The sequence below is a fragment of the Syngnathus leptorhynchus genome, chromosome 5 (genome assembly GCF_054491065.1).
Source record: "Syngnathus leptorhynchus isolate UIUO chromosome 5, UIUO_Slep, whole genome shotgun sequence".
NCBI lineage: Eukaryota > Metazoa > Chordata > Actinopteri > Syngnathiformes > Syngnathidae > Syngnathus > Syngnathus leptorhynchus.
The window spans coordinates 15,523,601-15,543,773 of NC_141199.1; the positions used below are offsets into that span (position 1 = coordinate 15,523,601).

Sequence of the window (20,173 nt, forward strand, 5' to 3'; positions counted from 1 at the left end):
TGTCCAAGTGACGTCACAGATCAACCAGCCAATCAGAAAGTGGGGGTGAGGGCGGGTGTGGCACTTTTCACTTTCAGTTAAATTTTGACCATGATGTTTCCCTAATGAAGTGGCCTGTGATTAGGTACACCTGAAAATGGCGGTGTACCTAATGGAGTGTCCAAGTGACGTCACAGATCAACCAGCCAATCAGAAAGTGGGGGTGAGGGCGGGTGTGGCACTTTTTGCTGAAACTTTTTCCCTAATGAAGTGATTAGGTACACCTGTGTTCATGTGACGTCACAGATCAACCAGCCAATCAGAAAGTGGGGGGTTGTTTGGGTGTGGCACTTTTCACTTTCATTTAAATTTTGACCATGATTTTTCCCTAATGAAGTGGCCTGTTATTAGGTACACCTGAAAATGGCGGTGTACCTAATGGAGTGTCCAAGTGACGTCACAGATCAACCAGCCAATCAGAAAGTGGGGGTGAGGGCGGGTGTGGCACTTTTCACTTTCAGTTAAATTTTGACCATGATGTTTCCCTAATGAAGTGGCCTGTGATTAGGTACACCTGAAAATGGCGGTGTACCTAATGGAGTGTCCAAGTGACGTCACAGATCAACCAGCCAATCAGAAAGTGGGGGTGAGGGCGGGTGTGGCACTTTTTGCTGAAACTTTTTCCCTAATGAAGTGATTAGGTACACCTGTGTTCATGTGACGTCACAGATCAACCAGCCAATCAGAAAGTGGGGGGTTGTTTGGGTGTGGCACTTTTCACTTTCATTTAAATTTTGACCATGATTTTTCCCTAATGAAGTGGCCTGTTATTAGGTACACCTGAAAATGGCGGTGTACCTAATGGAGTGTCCAAGTGACGTCACAGATCAACCAGCCAATCAGAAAGTGGGGGTGAGGGCGGGTGTGGCACTTTTCACTTTCAGTTAAATTTTGACCATGATGTTTCCCTAATGAAGTGGCCTGTGATTAGGTACACCTGAAAATGGCGGTGTACCTAATGGAGTGTCCAAGTGACGTCACAGATCAACCAGCCAATCAGAAAGTGGGGGTGAGGGCGGGTGTGGCACTTTTCGCTGAAACTTTTTCCCTAATGAAGTGATTAGGTACACCTGTGTTCATGTGACGTCACAGATCAACCAGCCAATCAGAAAGTGGGGGGTTGTTTGGGTGTGGCACTTTTCACTTTCATTTAAATTTTGACCATGATTTTTCCCTAATGAAGTGGCCTGTTATTAGGTACACCTGAAAATGGCGGTGTACCTAATGGAGTGTCCAAGTGACGTCACAGATCAACCAGCCAATCAGAAAGTGGGGGTGAGGGCGGGTGTGGCACTTTTCACTTTCAGTTAAATTTTGACCATGATGTTTCCCTAATGAAGTGGCCTGTTATTAGGTACACCTGAAAATGGCGGTGTACCTAATGGAGTGTCCAAGTGACGTCATAGATCAACCAGCCAATCAGAAAGTGGGGGTGAGGGCGGGTGTGGCACTTTTCACTTTCACTTAAGCTTTTTCCCTAATGAAGTGGCCTGTAATTAGGTATACCTCATGGACACTTCAATAGGTACACTACACGAGGTAAAAATAAATAAATAAATAAATAAATAAATAAATAAATAAATAAATAAATGTGTGTCGCCGAACAATTCGGTGAACCATTTTTTGAAGAAATCTTTTGAGACAACCGCTTCAAAAGATTCAGTTCACTTAAAAAAAATGGAATGCACATCATTATGAGGCACGTAGCAGAGCCTCCTCTCTCCACTCTCTTTGGTCCACTCACTCTGAAATGTTCATCAAAAGATCCATATTTGACTTGCGAGCCATAGGAATAGTTTTTTTTTTTTTTATAAAGAAAAAAAATAATAATTCTGCCACACCTTGGTTACAACACACGAGTGATCAAATGAGCAAATGGTGCCTTTTTATTGATTTTTCTTAAAAAACAACAAAAAAGAAAAATGTGGAAACAGTTCAAAGACAACCACTTGGAAAGCAAAAGTGCTTCTCCAAGACAACAGAGACCCCAAATCATATCTACACGGGATGAAGTCATCATCATCATCATCATCATCATCGTCGTCGTGGAGCAATAGTAAAATAGAGGAAATATTAATTACAGAGATGTTTGCGTGGTGGGAGGGGGGACAAAACAAAACCTGAAGAGCTCACTATTTTGCCACCAGGAAAAAGTAAAGGTCCATTGCAATGTAAGAGACTGCCAAGTGCTGGGGTAAATATATAATATCTGCTTCATTTGTCTGTTTGTCCATCAATAAAATATAGACCTCACTCTTGCATGTGGCCTGAAAAAAAAAAGAAAAAAAAAAAAGAAAAAGGAAAAGTACACCCACACAGACACAGAGCGTTAGATTGTAAGATTATGAAAAAAACAAAACAAAAACAAGCCTTCAAGAGAAGAAATGGCTTTCCTGTGTTTCCAAAGCTTACGTTCATATTTTGCACTATATATATATATATTTATATATATAAAAAAACAATATTAAAAAAATGTACACCATGAAATTAAAAACTAGGGCTCAAGATTAAAAATAAAGAAAATGAAAAAAGATTGATCCTTTTGGCCAACCAACTGGTCCAACTTATAAAACAAAAAACAAAACAAAAAAAAAGGTGTCGCGATGAGATGAGACGAGATCCCTCCTTGTTCCTTAGTGCAATCTACAAGAGTTGATTGGTCCGTTTGGTCGGAGGGAGCGGGAACCCCTATATGGTCGCCGGAATGTCGACCCGAACCAATTGAGCAGGGCCTCAAACTACAGTTATGGAAAAATATAGTCAACATTTATTACCAATACTTGTGCTTAGCTATTTTGCAACCTTTAATTTATTTGTTATAGTCTGTAGGTTTCTTGCTCCTGAATTTGACAAAAGAGGTAACAAATAACTTACAATAACTTAGTTGGAGTGTGCAGGTGGCGTGTGTTTATGTGTGCGCGGATGTGTGTACAGGAAGTGACACACACTCTCACACACACGGACGCTTTGAGTGAAAGAACGTGAGTGATGGTGATTGTCGTGTTCAGTCAGTGTCTTTCCAGCAAGGAGAATGTGAGGTGGAACTTTTCGGGGGTGTCAGGTGATAAGTGATGGGCAGGTGGGGTAGTTAAGAGAGGCGGACGTCGGTTTGGGGGAGGGGTACTGGTCCTCTGAGGCTCTTCATGGAATCTTAGCAGGCCTCCATCTCGAGCAGAGGCCCCGTAGCGGCTGCCTTCTGTTTGCATGTGGAGAAGTTGTTCCGTTTTCCTCCTGCAATGACAGAAAGACATGAGCGGTAGTCACTTATTGCCATAGCAACACAAAGGAGTTGCGCCAAGAAGAAGAAAAAAAAAATCATATCATACATGGACAAATAGCAATCAATGGAAAATTGTACTTGTAAAAGATGAGGGGCTTCAACTTTTAAAAGTACAAACACAACTGAAAATAAAAGACATTTGATATTTTCCCCCCCCCAAATAAACGACAACTTCATCTCGACTACACAGCTTATTTGGGCCGGAATTCAATAAACAAATACAAATAAATAAATAAATATTAATCACTGTCATCAGTTCTCAAGTTAGCATCTTCTTGTTAGCCATATTTGAAACATCTTCACCACATGTTCTCTCAGCCTAACCCCATCCTGACATCCCAGCACAACCCAGCAAAGTAAAAAAAAAAAAAAAACCAAAAAAACTCCCACCCTTTCAGACACCGCAGACATGAAACGATTCGGCCTTCCTGCTTGGGGAAAGCAGAGTGTGTGTGTGTGTGTGTGTGTGTTGCTGTCGGCAACGCGCCAACACTTCACAAGGTCTGGCCGACACAAACACCAGGATTCAGGAGCAACTTGACCCCTCCTCTCCGCCTCATCCCGCCTGCATTAGCACTCAGGAATGCTTTTTTTTTTTTTTTTTACACAGGAAATGAAGCACTCCTCTGTTCATACACGCACGCACACACGGTGATCCCTGTGCCGGGACACGAGCTCTCCGCCGGGCGTTTGAAGTGCGTGAGGTTAAGATAACTGGCGCGGCCTCACGTCTCAATCGGCGCTTTCAACCTCCCGCGCGCCCAATCAAAGGAGGCCGCGGCTGGGAAAGGCCCGCCTCTGAGCATCCATTACACCCCCCCCCCCCCCCAGCCCCCCTTTACTGGGCTATTTCTTCGGGTACCATTAAGAAGGCAAACACGGCGGACAAATTGGTCTTTTGAAGGAAGGGTGGGAGAGAGGCCACAAATAACACAGCGGAGGGAGAATGCACGAGATGGACAAAAGTTTCGGAGAAGCATTTCCATGTTGACTTTATGCAGCACTGATGTGACGATGCCTCGACGGGCCTGTAGGACCTCGCGAAGAAGCCGTCCGGTGACCTTGGAGCGCATATGGCGAGTAAAGTTACGCCGGGGAGGAATAAAAATGAGTGGGTCCATTAAAAGTGGCACCTGGAGGAAAAGGAGGGGGAGATTTTGCACACTCGGCACTTTCACCAACGCCCTTTCTGTGCCCATTAACTTTTATTTATATTGATTTTTTTTTTTTTTTTAAATAATGCGCCATCACAAGGCCGGCCAAGGAGGTCTCAAACGTAAAAAAGTGAGCCCACAAACCACCGGCATGTGTGGGTGCGACTAATGGGAGGCGCTGGCCACATCAGACGCGGCAACCATGGGGGGCCCGCACAGTTCGAGTCTGGCCGTGACCCCCCCCCCCTCCTCCGACAGAGCTCTGTCTGGGGGGGTGTCGGGAGGGAGGAGGGGGGCTTGCGGCGGCACGTTCAAAGAGTCTGAACAATGACTGGTCCCCTTCACTGTGGTCCCGCTTGAAAGTGAACACGCCGAGGGAGAGGAAAAGGGAAGGGGTGCCGGAAAGAGAGTCCAAACTTTTTCAGACTTGAAAGTACTTTCAGGGATGGCAGACTCAAAAGCTCGTTTCTTCTACTTGTAGACTTCAAGTCCATCGCTGTGCAACGCAGTCAAAAGCCTTCGAGGGAGTTTGTCATAACAGCCAAATGAGAAGGTTACGCGAGCAGAAAATTGAATGAAAAATAACAATGTTTTCCCTCCTGCAAACGCTTATCTGCTGAGGTCCCGCGACTCGGACTCAGGAAGCGCCGGAGACATGACAAAGACCCACATGGCGTTTAGCGCGGCGTTTGACAATGGGCCTGCGACTCTGCGCTAACACACGCAGGCAGGCAGGGGAGCAGTCTAAACAACAGGCCACGTGTCAACAAACACAGTCGAGGCTTTACAACCAGCTCGCTTCCTCTCAAAGGAAGGAGGACAAATATCAGATTTGCAGCGAGACCACCGCATGCGTATCCCGCCAGGACATCGAATCATTGTTTATGATATTATACATCTGGGGTCGGCAATTACTTTTGGACGCGGGTCAAAAAAATGGCATTGCGGGCCATTGCTTTTTTTTTTTTTACTAATTAAATGATTAATTATTATATTATATTAAAATAAACATCATCTTTCTTTTAAAATGCATTTAATTTCATTCCATTTGAACAGACCTTGTTATGTTGTTAATTTAACGAAATATAGACAATTTTTTACCTTGCCCACTGGAGGAGGGTGACAAGACACTTTGGGTTGTTTTTTTTTCCCATAAGATTACACGCACTCGTATGGCATACAACAACCCCATGAAATGTATGCCTTTTTTTTCTTTTTTAAAAATATGGGGTTGAAAAAATGTTTTAATTGTTTTTTTAATGCATCATATATATTAACATCATCTCGCAGGCCAGACAGAATTGATGGCTAGCCAAAATTGGCCAGCTGACAACTGGCCTAGTTAGAAACCCCAATCTTAGAAACCCTAAAAGTAGTTTGAAACCCTTGTTGGTAACCCTAACCCTATTTTTAAAACCTAGTTTGAAACCCTAACCATAGTTTAAAACCCTAGTTGGAAACCCTAACCCTAATTAGCGATCCCAAAACTCGTTGGAAACCCTAGCCGGAAACCCTAACCCTAGTTTGAAAGCCTAGTTAGAAACCCTAATCTTAGAAACCCTAAAAGTAGTTTGAAACCCTCGTTGGAAACCCTAACCCTAGTTTTAAAATCTAGTTTGAAACCCTAACTTTGGTTTAAAACCCTAGTCAGAAACCCTAACCCTAGTTTAAAACCCTAATTAGCGATCCTAAAACTCATTGGAAACCCTAGTCAGAAACCCTAACCCTAGTTTGAAGGCCTCGTAAGGAACCCCAATCTTAGAAACCCTAACAGTTGTTTGAAACCCTTGTCTAGTGTGGGGAAAAATGATCCAATTGGCTATTAAAAAAACAAAACAAGCAAGATTTGATCATATTTTGACAAAAATAACAATTCTAATTGCTATCTTGTGTTGAATCACCGTAGCGGAAAGAGGAAGTCAAAAAACAATCTCGGAGGCTCGAAGGACTGCAAGGAAAGTCAACAATCTTTTTTTTTTTTTGGTAGCGTCTAAACGGAGCTAACCTCAATCCGGCTCTGTGGGATCTGCATAAATTGAGGGCTCGGGAATTGCGGCAGGATCCTCGGCATTATGCATATTACGTCAAGGGCTGTCACCGAGAATCAAGCAAGGTGTCCATCCCGCCGCGGCTAGGCGCTGCTAATTATTGGAGCTTGGATCTTAACGCTTTGAAAGCCAACTGTGGCCAAAGAAGATGGAGGAGGTTGTTGAGCGGAGAACAGCCCAATTTGGGGAGCTACTGCCTCATAAATCGATGGACGGGGTTGAAACCTTTTGTGCCATTTTTTGACGTAAGAGCAGATTAGTCACAAGTGACCGGCTTTTTTCGGGGTGGAATAATAGGATGCTAGCAGGGAGGTAAATATCCATCCCGCCATTTTCTACGGCGCTTGTCCTCATTAGGGCCAGCTGGAGCTTGACAGTCAGCTGACTTTGAGCAAGTAGGGGGTCCAAAATCTTTCTTTGGATTGTACAACTGAACAAGTTTGGGTTTTTTCTTTTCTCGAAAATTGAATTTATGGGGTCAATGACCACCTTTAAAGATGCATTTTGCCACTTTCTGTCCAGTGAAAATGACATCACAATTGCTTGACATTTCTTTTTTTAAAACTTTTCAAATTTGAAAACTTAAGTCCAAAATATACAGTACATTTTTTGGGCTGAAAATATTCCGCATGAATACAATAGAAGGAAGAAAATGCTCACAAACAAAGCAACCAACACATAGGTTGCCAAATAATCCTCCCTCTTGAGTCCAAGTGGCACTTTTTGAAAGAATGACCACAATCAATACATCTGGCCTTTTGTTCCGCCCATCTAACAGGCAGCGTGAAATCTTGTTAAGAAGGCAAAGCAGCTCAATTAAAAAAATAAAATAAAAAAAGCTCCCTAACGTCTGCTTGACAAAAAAGATGGGACACATGTGGACCATATGGAGCAAAGATGATGCAAACTTTTGGGAAGGGGTGAGGGGGTGGTGTAATTCAATTAAAAAGTATGACCAAACATCTTTTTTTTCCCCCCTAATTGCATCATTACTGCTCCAAGATATGTACACACACATTAGAATGGACACAATGACTATGGCATGGGCCTTTTTTTTTTTAGGATTAGTCTGTTTAGTTTATCTCACATCTTTACGTGGATGACCTAATGTTAGGGTGGGGAGGTGTCTCTTACCATTTTCTCAGATGTACGCCGTTTTCATTCTCTGGCCCGTACCTGCAGAAAATTGCATCTTTTAAGAAAAAAAAAAAAGTGGAGCTAAATGCAAGCTCACAATTTAAATTTGCTTTTTCTTTGGCTTTTTGGCGGGATGCCACAACACAATCATTTAAAAATAAAACAGCGTAGTGAAAACGAGTCGCGCGGCATCTAGAGGTTGTCGTTTTTTGGCGTTGACGTCATCGACGGGAAAATGTTTTGAAGACGTGTCAAAAAGCGAGAAATAACATTGAGCAGGCGGACAAACGTGCAGAGAAAGCGTCCAGACTAATCCCAAAAGGAGGCGTGACGTGGACAAGATGTCAACGTGGTATGGAGGGGCGAGCGGACACTCACCTGCGGCCGACTCCTGGATCTTCTCCCGCTTCCGCTTCTTCTTCTTCCCCTAAAAATATACAAAGGAACGCATAAAGTGTGGCTCCAGCACTCACGCTCACTAGACCACTCTGATTGGCTGCTTTCTGCTGCTGCTGCTGACTGTCATGTTCACTCATCCCCTGCCGGACATCTCACCGGCATGCCCCCCCGGACACTCCGGAAAGCTCGCCGCCGCCAACCACAAAACTACCAAGCCGAGAAAGAATGTTCTTCTTGTCCAATCACATTGCACCTTCATCGTGTTGCTATGCAAGTATTATTTGCCCAACATCTTCAGAATCTCCACTGGAGGCGTTGATTAAAATGTTTATTTTTTTCTCTCTTCTAAACCAACAACTTTTCGATTTGCCACTCTGTGCCTCGATGATGTTGACATTTTTGTGTCCTCTGATTGGTTCAGCTGTTTATCTTTCTGATTGGATGATCTTAAAATGGGCACCAAATATTGATCTACGAGGGGATGATTTAAAATTCATTTTTGAAGTGTGTCTTTCAAGGGAAAAACTAGCTGAAGCTCACATGCACCTAAATTGTCCCTCCGCGTAATTGTTAGCACGAATGCTAGTTTAGGCGCTACAATTTGCTGGCCGACCAATCTAGTCTTTACAACATTATCATTAAAACTCAATTAAAAACGCTCACTCCCATTAAGCTCAACGACGACGACGGGCGCCGCGTTTTCTTCCCCGAGAGCTGCTGAGGATTTATTAGCACCCCAGGGGGATGATGTAGAGGGGAGAATATAGGTAGAGACTCTTAAGGTTCTCAAATATGAGCAGCACTTTTGGTTCCCCGCTAATCCACTTATTCACCAGCTAATCTGCCAGCAAAGGGGACACGCACACACACGCGGTCGGGGGTGCTCGAGGAATACTCGAAAGTGACAGAACGCGCCATATAACCTACGTATAGCGCTGAGGAAATGTCTCTCGTCAAAGCGTTTGTGTTTGGCGGTGCAGTAGCAGAGGCAGAAAAAGAGGAAGGATGCCGTCGATGTCCGAGGGGAGGCAGATAAACACCACAAAGCAATTTTTTAAGAATTTTCTTTTGGTCTTCTCTTTTTTTGGGCCGGTGGTGGAGTGAACGTGAGTGCCGGAGCCACACTTTTCATCAAGGCTGGTGCTCTCTTTCTCGCTCGCTTTCTTACTCACTCACACAAACACTTGCATTGAATTAAGAATTCAATTAAAAAAAAAAAAAAATACTTGAAAATTTGTTCAATTAATTATTATAAGTTACTTTTTTTTAAACAGTTTTTTTTAACTTAAGTTTGACGATTTTACTTTTTTTTTTTTTTTACATATTCAACTTTTCTTGAGATTTTTTTCAACAAAAAGACATCTTTTCTCTCAAAAATAAATGACTATTGTAAAAATATAAGACGTTTTTTCTTGGAAAAATATGACTATTTTCCTAATATGGAGAGTTCAAAAATATACAATTTCTATAAAAATAATTCTCATAAAATTGATTCCAAAATATTTGTTAAAAATCTTTTAAGATTATTCAGCTGTTTTTGGGTTGTTGTTTTTTGAAAGACACAATCATGCGCGCGCACACCCATACACGCACCTGTGCGGAGCTGTACCGTTGGTACTTACATAGTTGTCTCGGGCAGACCAGCCGGGGTAGAGCTGCATGTGGAGCTGTCGTTCTTTGCGGGCTAACTCGTAATACTTAGCCTGCTCTTCCCGAGATAACGCATGCCACTGTTATTGATGAGAAAGGAGACAATACTCGTTGAATCGCTTTGAATAAAAAAATCAAATGCGTGAGAGAGCGCCACCTACCCGCCTTCCCAGGATCTGATTGATGGCGGCGCTTTCCTTCAGCGTGCATTCGGCCACCACGTTAGCGCGCATCTCTTTCATGTAAAGCATGAAGGCGTTGAGCGGCTTCTTGATGTGCGGTCTTTTGGGCTCTTGCTCCTTTCGCTGTTCGTGCTGTGGTTTCCTGTGACCCCCAAATCAGAAAATAAAATACAAAATAGAAAAACACTCACTCTAAAGCAACATTCTTTATCCTCTGCAAAGAGTGACTCATATTACTGCAGCTTCCTGGGCTTCTTCTTTACGTATTCTTATGTAATCGACTGCCCCCTGGTGGTCAAGATGTAAGTCAAAGTACCGCTGTAATCTTCTCTACAACACATTGAGTCTCTCTTTTTCAGCTGTTGCACTAGGGTGAAACTTTCAAAGCATGGCCGTGGCTAATGCAGCTATCATCCATCGCCACTTCAGGGTGCTATCAACCCCGTTGCCGTATCTTCTGGGACCGGGATTTGGTGCTGGCTGAGTGCAACACCACCTTCCCCGAGGAGCCCCTTTAACGGACCCGAGACCGACAGATAAGATGCTCACTTCAAGGGAAGGCTAGCGGACTACCTGAACGTGATACCACGGTGAAAGGAGGGGGGGCGGGGGGACTCACATGTGCATGATGTCGGTTTCGTGCAGGGGCTCGTGTTTGACCTGGGGGTTGACGATGGCCGGGTGGGGGATCCCTGTGGCGTGAGGACCCGGCGGTCCGGGGACCATGTGGTGGGAGAACCTGTGGAAGTTTTTGGGGGTTATTGGTGAGGACTGGTTTCAATTCAAAGTATGGGGACTAAAATAGATTAGATGGATGCATGTATTGATCGATCACATTCAAGGCTCACCATCCCAGAGGCGGCGTGAGCTGTCCCACTCCTCCTGGAGACAGTGAGTAGAAGTTGGAAATTTCAGGTCCTCCATGATGCCTGGACATTCCTAAACAATGGACACAAATTATAATTAGGGTCATCTAGTTTACAAAAAATAACATATCCAACCTCGGCCAAAGCCTGAATGGGAAGTGAAACATCTCCAGTGTTGTTGTGGTCATTTACATAAATCGTCTGGAGCTACTGCCGATTCGTCCGCCTATAAACCATCAAATCTGAGGAGCGTGCTTCTTCACTTGTGCCGTTGTGAATCGGCGCTAACAAAACTCGAGTTGACTCGACACATTTATTCTCGTGATAATCACAGAAAAAAAAGCCCAGCATGCTGGACTGAGCAAAACCAAATTGAACTTGGTGGAAGGAGCAGTAAAAAAATGGAACAAAACTTTTGCTGAGAAAGGTAAAAAAAAATAAAAAATAGGTGAGAAGAAGACGGATTCTGCCATAAAGCGTCCATACAGACACACTGGTGCACAAAGAGGGCAAATGCCCGCAGATTAGCAGCGCGCGCTAATCCCTGATGGAGCTGCAGCCCTTTTCTCCCCGCCTCAATCGCTGTGGTCTGACGAGTCCTTCCTCCTCAGAGAAGCAGTGTGAGCGGGGGGCTTAGATTTCCAAAGCTTGTGTTGCGGTGCTGGATCCACGCCGTGCGTAGTGCTACCCCCTGCCCACTAATCCACCCCCACCAAGTCTCCTTAGAGACCCCCCTCGAGGCCATAGGAGGAGGAGGGGAGTCACGGCGCGTTAACCTTGTCACTCACACCCCGAAGGTGACTAATAACCCCCCCCCTCCCGCTTCACACATTTACACCCGGCATTTCCTTTCTGGCCGTCAAACTATCTCCATTCCAATCAGAGTCACTGTTTTATGATTCCATTTTTCAAAAACGACGGAGGGAGGTTTCGATGCAAATGTATGAAAGGCCCTCTGCGCGACCTTCTGCCCCGCCCATCCACGCATATAACGTCCCGTAATGAGAAGATCAGTGATTGTTCTTCATAATTAACCAGCTGATCAAAGTGGGAGCCCGCTGAGGCGGCCCGGGACGTCGTCGTCCATGAAGGACGGCGCAACGAGAAGAGCAAATCGTTTTTTAGTGCATTGGGTGCGGTAAAAAAGTTTTATCAAGAGTAAATAAAATGTTAAAAATGTAAATAAAAATAATAATAAAAAAGGTACTTTTCCCTTTATTTTAATTGTATTTATTTCTTTTTAATTGTGTTTATTTATTTTTATTTCTGTAACTATTTCTGTATCTGATCTCTCTCTCCTCTCGGCACTCGTCACCAGCTCGGCGCCCAACTTCCTCAACTGATCGACGCAAACTATTTCCTGCTCGCTGGATGCCTCTGAAGCCTCTGACATATGTGGAGCAAGCAGCGTTTTCTTTAGACGTCTCAGCTGCCTTCATCTCACTTGCACCTTATTAATAGACGCTCCTCAGAACCTCATCATCATCATCGCCAACGTCTGATCGCTCTGCCGCTCTTCAAGTGGAAGAAGAAAGGCGAGGAGTAGAAAAAGAAGAGACAAAAAGGTGTGTGTGTGCGTGAGGGGGCAGATGAAAATAAAACACGACGGCGGCCTCGCCTGCCGCGATGCCGAGCGGCTGTCAGCTCGGCGGGCTTGATGTTGCTGCAGATAGACGCGAGGAGGGAGGGAGGGAAAAGGGCAGCGCGACGTCCCACGGGCGCCTTCAGATGAGTTTGGAGCGGGAACCAAAGTAAAAGACGGCTCGGATGTGACAGTTTGTTGACGGCGGACGCCAAAGTACACTCGAGTTTATTTATAGCCACTCCACCCTTCAGCCTCTCTTTCAACCTGGAAAACGTCCTGCAAGGAGCGGAGGATCACTTTTATGTTCCTTTTCTTAGTAACTTGCAGCAAAACTAGATCTGAAGTCAATCTGGTAATTTTCCATCTGTAAAAAAGATGGGCGGAGTCAACTCGGAAATTTCCTGGTTAGTATCAGAGAAACAGGTATTGGGCAAAATGTCGATTCAAGACTTTTCCCAGCCTTTGGTGTCAAAAGGAAATGACCTTTCGTTGACTGCCGTGGCTTTTTAACAGCAACTTTCCAAAAAGCCATCACAAAGTGATCAAAACTCTGTCAAGAGTTTTTTTTTTTTTGCGATGTTGGGAACGTACCTTGTGGTTTGCTATCCTGAGGGTGATGACCGGAATGGGATCCCGGAGCAAAGTGTTCGTCGCTGTACGTGATCAGCGGGGTGAGCGGGTGGACGGCGTGCGACGGCTGCACCACGGGAACTTTGTTGGACTGCGCAGGAGGAGAAAAACAAACATTTTTTTGAATATTTTTGGGAAATCAACGGACAATAAGTGTTTTTATAGACGGAATCACTGTGTTTGTCGCGAGGCCTTTTAGTTGAAAAAAAGTCAAATGGCAGTATGGCGGGCGGAGAGTGGGATGCAAAAGCCAGGGGTCTTTGAGACAGGAGATCAAAGGCGGTCATTAGCCAGTGAATAAGGGGAGTTCATTACAGAGCAAGAGCCGGCGGGAGAGGATGAGGAAGGTGGGGGAGGCTTGGGAAAGAAAAGAGAGACGTCTGCAGCAGGAATGCAATCAGCAGCCCGCGCCGGCCGTCTTAATATCGTCGCTGACTCACAAGCCTGTTTTCTGACAGCTCAAATAGACCCGAGCCAAGCCCTGAAAAGTTATGGTTGGACCCTCCCCTCCTCTTCTCTATTGTGGCTCCTCTCACTTTGCAAACAGCGCTTACACGCTTCAACGGCCGTGAACACATGTTAGCGCTTAGACACGCTAAATGTACGCAGCGCAAATGGAGCCCAGCCCGAGCCTTCACCTCCAAAGGATTTTTTTTTTTTAGAGCATGTACTCCTGAGCACGATACATCATCATTTGTGGTCTAAATGAAATAATTTCCCGAGGCACACCTGATGATCTCTCACGGCACAGCGGTTGGTCTCTCAAGTAATTACACTTTGCGCCTGAGGGAGGCGTTTATTTGTCTTAAGTCGATGACACCCCAGGCGACTAATTTGGGGGGCACGGCGTCTATTACGGTACGGCAATAAGGTTCTTTTTAGACCTCTCGCTTTGTTTTGGTGGTAATTTAGTGGTGGAGAGCCAAGGCGACATTCCTAAGTGTTTAGCGGCCGAGGCTAGCCAGCGCTTGCTCGCCCAATCCCGACACTCGCACACACTAAGAGGGGTGAGTGGAATTTCCCAGAACCCCTCGTAGACTGGCACGGCGCTCGACCCGGAGACCCCCCACCTTCTGGGAACGTCCCGAGCGGGAACACCATGCTTCTAGCGTGCGGTCGTACAAGTTGGGCGACCACATGACGCTGCTGGTGCGCCACACTCATTTACTGGGTGGAGAATGGAGCGGCTCCTCCCTTGGAAAATGTTCTCGCCTTTGTCTTTGTTTTGCACTTTTGTATAAGCTGCACCGAGGGAGTGTCAGAGTTGTAAAAAAACAAAAACAAAAAAGAGACATGCTGCCTGTGTGTAATAACGTCTGGGAAGCGCGTGAAGTCTTAGACCTGAAACTTATTCCTCTCGTCTGGTTTTATTGAAAGATCCTTGGCATGAAAACTAAAACAGATTTTCATTGTCAGTCTTGTGGAAAATTAGCAACAACAATTGAATTTGTAGCATCAAGCTAATGGATGAATAAACTAACCTCTGGATCTTTAGGCAACGCTGTAGAAAAGATTTCAAACAGAGAGAAAAAATGCTGTAATTTTGCAGGAACTCTGCGGCAAGGAATTATGCTTCTGCCTCCGCACAGGTGAGCAAGGTTGTTTGAAAAAGGTGACAGGCTAATCCCTCAGCGTGGGAAACCAAGACCTCATTTTCGGCTTATTAGTAGGCCCATTAACCCAAGAGGAGGGCGACCGCTACGTGGCCTCACCAGGGGCAAGGCCTGGACTGACAATCACCGGGCTGTGGGAAGAAGATAAGAAGTGGCTGGATTGTTATCTTTTTAGCTGGTTCACTAACATTTGTTCTAACCATCCAGGTTGAAGAGGACAGCGACACAAGCCGGGTCGGCGTAGAGCAGAACCGGGGCCCGATGTTGTTAGGGCTTGTCAGATGTAATTTGAGTCAGCTTGTTAATAAACGTCCGCTCGATTGTGGTGAAGTCAACCGAGGAAAACGGGTAAGGCCTCCGTGACCAAGACACAAATTTATGGATATTTGGGTGCACGTTTGCAGCCACAATAGCCAATTGATAAAAAAAAAAAAAAGCAACCAAAGGAAAAGAGCGAAGCACAGTCTTGGTTTTACGGCGGAGATCCGACCGTACGACGACAACATAACCAATTTTCTCCACCTGAGCTCGATAAACTTGATTTTTTTGTTTGATTTAATCCCGTCCATCTAGCAAACATGACATTAGATGACGTTATGAAAATGAAATAGGCAACCACTATTGTTTTTTTTTTGTTTTTTTTTGGATGGATGAGTTTGTGAGGCCATTAATTTTCTCGTTTTCAGTCAAAACCAAAACAAGCAAGCTGCACGCAAATCCGCCATCCAGTGCTAACTCCCCAGCTGTTTATGAACCAGCTCACATGCTTTGCACACACTCCATTGTTGCTGCAGGCGCGAGGAGTCCTCATTGCATATAAATTACAGAAGTGGGAAGTGATTATTATGAAGAAAAAAAAAGAAAAAAACATCTTCCCCCAGCTCCACTCAGCAGAAGTGCTATAATTGAGTACAAAAGCTGTGTTGAGAGATGACGAGGGGGTGGGGTGGGGGGGGGGGGGGTGGGGGTGAGTTACTCAACGCCGCATTAACGTGTGTGCGGATTCATTCTCGGCAACTATTGCCGGAAAGGTTGGAATCTTGCGCTGTCAAAAAAAAAAAAAAAATAAAGAATCTAGAAAGGGAATGAAATGAAGCATTTCTTTCCCCACCCCGAAAGGAGCCGTTGTGCCAAGTGTGTGGTTGCCCGTGCCGCGAGATTCTGGAACGGCTCCTGCAAGGAGTCGGCTGCTTGCCAGCTTCGGTTCCGCACAATGAATTTCCCTTCGAAAATCACATCTGAGCACTTCTCCTTGGGAAGGGCCGGCCAACGCTTGATAGCAAGGTCCAAATTCAATGTTTTCCTCGTCAATCCCGGCCGCCTCGCCTCGACTTGTGTGATTTTGAAACTTCCATTTTAATCCTCATTAAAGATTTTCAAGGATCTACAAGAACTATATATATGGAAGTGGAAAAATGTCTTTTTATTTTTGGGAGAAAAGCCTTGACAACATGGTGAAAAGTAGAACATCCCCTCCTCCCCTCCCTCGTTGATAGCCAGCGGAGACCAACCTGAGGAAGCTTAAATAAATAAGCAATTAGCATTTTGTGCGGCGGCTTGAACTCCACCAGCTCGGCGCGCACGGCTAACTCGGGAGCCAACCATTGGCAGGGTCCGGGGGGCTTAATGTAACCAAACCCAATTAATGGAGAAGAAAGCCCTGCCGCCAGCGAGCTGCGGGTGCGCGCCACCAAGCCCGAGGGGGGGGGGGGGCAACGAGTGGAACAAGTGGAGCCGAGCATCGGGTCCCGAGTGGAGGAGGCTACGAATAACAGGAAAAGCCTGCCCCGGAGACAAATTTACATCTGTGAAGACACCCCCTGATCTCCCGCCTCTCTCTCTCTCTCTCTCTCTCTCTGCATTTTAATCATAAATCCTGCACGCTAGTCAAGAGTTGACGCTGAAGGGAAGCGCTGACACGAAAGGCCGAGGCCAGTTGGAGAAAAAAAATTGTGGAAAACATATCAAAGGGGATGAAGGATCAAGTCGTAAACTCCCAAGCGATTCGGATTTGCTGGAACACAATATTTGACTAACTTTTACGGCTCGACATGCCCTTTCCTGGGGACCCGAATGGACTGAAATACATCACAGGGTGGAAAGTGAATGAGACTTTTTTTTTTCGGACTGCAATGGGGACATTTTAGACGGCAATCGTAACAAAATCCCAAATGATTTATGACACCAGGCAAGTTTTGCGTGATTAATTATTACAAGACGGCAATATGAATTAATACATTAAATTGAGGTGTGAATGTACAAATGCTAAATTATGCAACAAAAAGGCAGGAAGAATAGTCAGCGGCATTTCCCCGCATGTATCTCCGGGACTCCTTTCAGGCCGCAACCCACAGATTGAAAAGTGCCACATAGTAGTGTCAAACGCGGTCACGCTCCACGGCACGCCTTGAATGAGTCGGCACGGCAGCACAAAGGCGCTATTAACAGCCGAGTGTCTCCAACAGCACGAGATGGATTACCCGTCATCCTCCAGCTGGCAGGAAGCGCGTGCGCTCCGAGCAAACCAATCACGCTTCCATCGCTCTCTCTCTCTCTCTCTCTCTCTCTCTCGCTCTCGTTCTGTCTGTGGCGGCGATGATCTCAACGAGGATAATTTGTGTGAAATGTGCCTGCCCCAGATGAAAAAGGCTCAATCCGATTTCTCAAAACGGTGATTCCACTGGTAATTTTTATACGTTGGAGTTTCTTAAAGGGGAGGGAGAGAGCACTAACTTGGTACAAAAATGTGGATGCTTCCCACAGAGTCCGTGTGAGCTTTTATTGCGAACATAAATGACATTCAAATATAAAGAAATATATATATCTCATATATAATAAAATAATGTACTTTTTTATATACATTTAGACATTTTGAAAAATAAAAAATTCAGCTCTTTTCGAGCTCACGTTTCCATCGTGTTGATTTCAAGTTGCGAAAAATCGGAAAGACTTCCATAGAAATGTAAGTATCTCTCCAATTTGTTTTGGTTTTGGGCAAATTAAAGGGTGAGGACAAAACCCGGTCTAGACTACGGGCTTCCGTCTACTTTGGGCTCGGCGGTTTTGTCGGAACACCACACTCATTCAGTTAGAGTCGCAAGCACTGAGCATGTCAAACAATGGTGGAAAACCAGCAAAAGGAATGTTCTCCAGATCATACAGAGATGTGATATGGAATAGATGAAGATCTCAGGGGGGCGTTAGCTGCATTTAGGCCGCATCAATAGCTAATTGCCGCGATCGAGTGCCTGTTTTCAAGCAAGGGGAATGTTAATCTGGGAGCCTTAAATTGGATCTCCTCCGCAAAGCTCAACCACGTGCACGGAGGAGGGAAATGTTTGGAGCGGATTGGAGTTTGCTCCTCTGATTCAATCGGCGATATTTATAGAAACGTTGCATGATTTATCGTTAGCAGCAAAGCAGAGTGAGCTTTGGCGCCGACATACGCATTGAACGAGGCCCCGGGAGGTGTACCAAAATAAAAATGGCAGCACCGGGGAACTAGCGCCCTAGCCTTCGTACAAGTGGTTTTGTGTGTCGATAAAATACAATAAAAGTACATTTTACATTACAATGAAAAAGGTATCAGAATATCTACATTCTTTATTTGTAAGTAAATTAAAAATATATATATTTCAGAGATTTTTTTTCAATTTCATTAAGATTAAAATAAAAATGTATGACACCATTTTAGAATACAAAAGATCTTGTTTTACAATAATGAAAATGTATCAACGAATAATTTTTATTAAATAAACAATTTAATTTTCATCCATTATTTTGTAGTTTAGTTTTGTTTTTTATTGATTTCTTTTTTTGTCATTTTGAGACAATGTTAAATGAAGCACGACCAGCACAGGCTAATTAGCATGCTAACCATCTCCCAATAACAAAAGCGTCATGAACGAGGCCGCCTCGCACGTGATGAACAAGAGCGGATTTGCCTGCGACACCTAGATAGCGCCCCCCTCCCTCCACAATGCGCCAGGCCTACTTCCCTCGACTCCCAGCTCGCGGCCAGGTATATTCTCAGCCTGAATGGCTGTCACTTTGGATTTGGGAGCTCGGCGTTGACGGGGTGGGAAAAACGAGTCTGGCGGGGGTCTCTTTGTGCAGCTCTACCTGTGGAGAGGACAGCGCGGGACTAAGCCATATTACACAATACACCTTTGGAAAGGAAAGGGTTAGACCAGAGTTGGCTGTGAGCGTTTTTCAAAAAAAGTGGGATGGATGGCGGGTTGGGGCGCTGCGCTTTTGGAACGACAGACGGTTTTGACCTAGTTTTCCGACGGATGCGCTCCCACTCACATGACGAGCCAGAATAGAAGAGACAAAAATATCGGGCGGCTCAACAAGCACGTCGTCTTCGCAAGTGCATTACAAAGGGATCAGACATTGCGTCTGTTGGGGCAGGTCCCCCGGAGACCCTCAGGTACTGAGGCACCTGCGTCCCGGCCTCTGCCTGACCTTGCCACGCCTGAAAATCGCAGGACTAAAAATAGATCTTTTCACCTCAAGGCACGTTGACTCGACCTCAAATGACAATTCAATGACTCCTAGGTCGGGCTAGAGCAAGTCCCCGCAACCTAAGGCCTGTATGGAGCTTGAGATAAGTCATGAGATGTCTCCAAACAATTAAAACTTCAGCTCAATTGTTGTCCAAAAAAAATAAGAACAAACAATCGCAGCTATCGTGATACCGACATTCAAGATGAGCCATTACAGTAATTCTGCCAGCTTCATCTAGAGGCATGCCAATGAATCACAGTTCAGTTGTATTTAACTTTCAATGCATCTGAGTATTTTGTGTCATTTTGGCCAGAAGTATAATAAGCAGTATTCATGATGGTGGATCACATGGCAAATCTTTGGGCTTATGGACTGTACAACAATCCCATCAGGCCCACTCATCGGGTGTGTTTTAGGGGATTAAGTGGTAAAGACGTCCAACATCTGCCTTTCAGACGGGGAATTAGCCCTTAATCACACCATACACCTTCAGGGTCCCCGCTAGTATGTGAATTAAGAAAAAAAAAAATCTATTCAGATCTGATCCCCCAAAGCCTACTCCGTTGACCTCAAGAAGCTCTTCACTGAGATGAACACGCTAGGACTCCGCCCCTTGTCAATTAGCTTTGCCATAGGTTTTTGTTGGGTGCGTTCAATGCTAACAAAACAATGAGCGTGTACGACATGGTCTGCTTATCCAACTCCCCCAATCCCGATTGAAAGAGATGCTAATGTTGGATTTCGGGAGCACAAAACAAAGTCCTTAAGCCCGGTCGGATGTCGCAGTAACGCTAGCGTGCCCGATGCCATCGATACAAAACATGTGCCACATGCACCTGCATCCCTGTCACTAGCAAAACAACAACACAGTATTCCAATTAATAGTGAGCTTGTGGAATTTGAATTCAGCGGAAGAATCGACCCATTTTGGCGGCCATTTTGCTTTGTATTGCCAGTTGCAATGACGTCACAGTGCTATCACAGTGTCACATGACCAATTCCAGAAATCAAATGAGCCGTGATAATTATTACGATTGACTATTGGGACTTATCGTTTTTATAACCGACAATTTGTTAATAT

At 44.9% G+C, this 20,173-nt stretch overlaps 1 protein-coding gene across 4 annotated transcripts in view; it reads right to left on the reverse strand.

Moving 5' to 3' along the window:
* Positions 1-1,923: 1,923 nt before the first annotated feature.
* lef1 (lymphoid enhancer-binding factor 1) overlaps positions 1,924-20,173 on the reverse strand; it is a 60,028-nt gene continuing 41,778 nt past the window's right edge. For 3 of the 4 annotated variants that reach the window (XM_085913100.1, XM_085913098.1, XM_085913099.1), the window contains 8 exons: positions 12,932-13,061; positions 10,738-10,828; positions 10,509-10,628; positions 9,869-10,031; positions 9,680-9,787; positions 8,037-8,085; positions 7,656-7,697; positions 1,924-3,270 (listed from right to left, as the gene is read on the reverse strand). In XM_085913100.1, coding sequence (XP_085769226.1) covers positions 7,663-7,697; positions 8,037-8,085; positions 9,680-9,787; positions 9,869-10,031; positions 10,509-10,628; positions 10,738-10,828; positions 12,932-13,061 — 696 coding nt within the window. In that variant the 3' untranslated portion in view covers positions 1,924-3,270; positions 7,656-7,662. The remainder of the gene's footprint in view (positions 3,271-7,655; positions 7,698-8,036; positions 8,086-9,679; positions 9,788-9,868; positions 10,032-10,508; positions 10,629-10,737; positions 10,829-12,931; positions 13,062-20,173) is intronic. The other variant, XM_085913102.1, reaches the window with a different exon arrangement.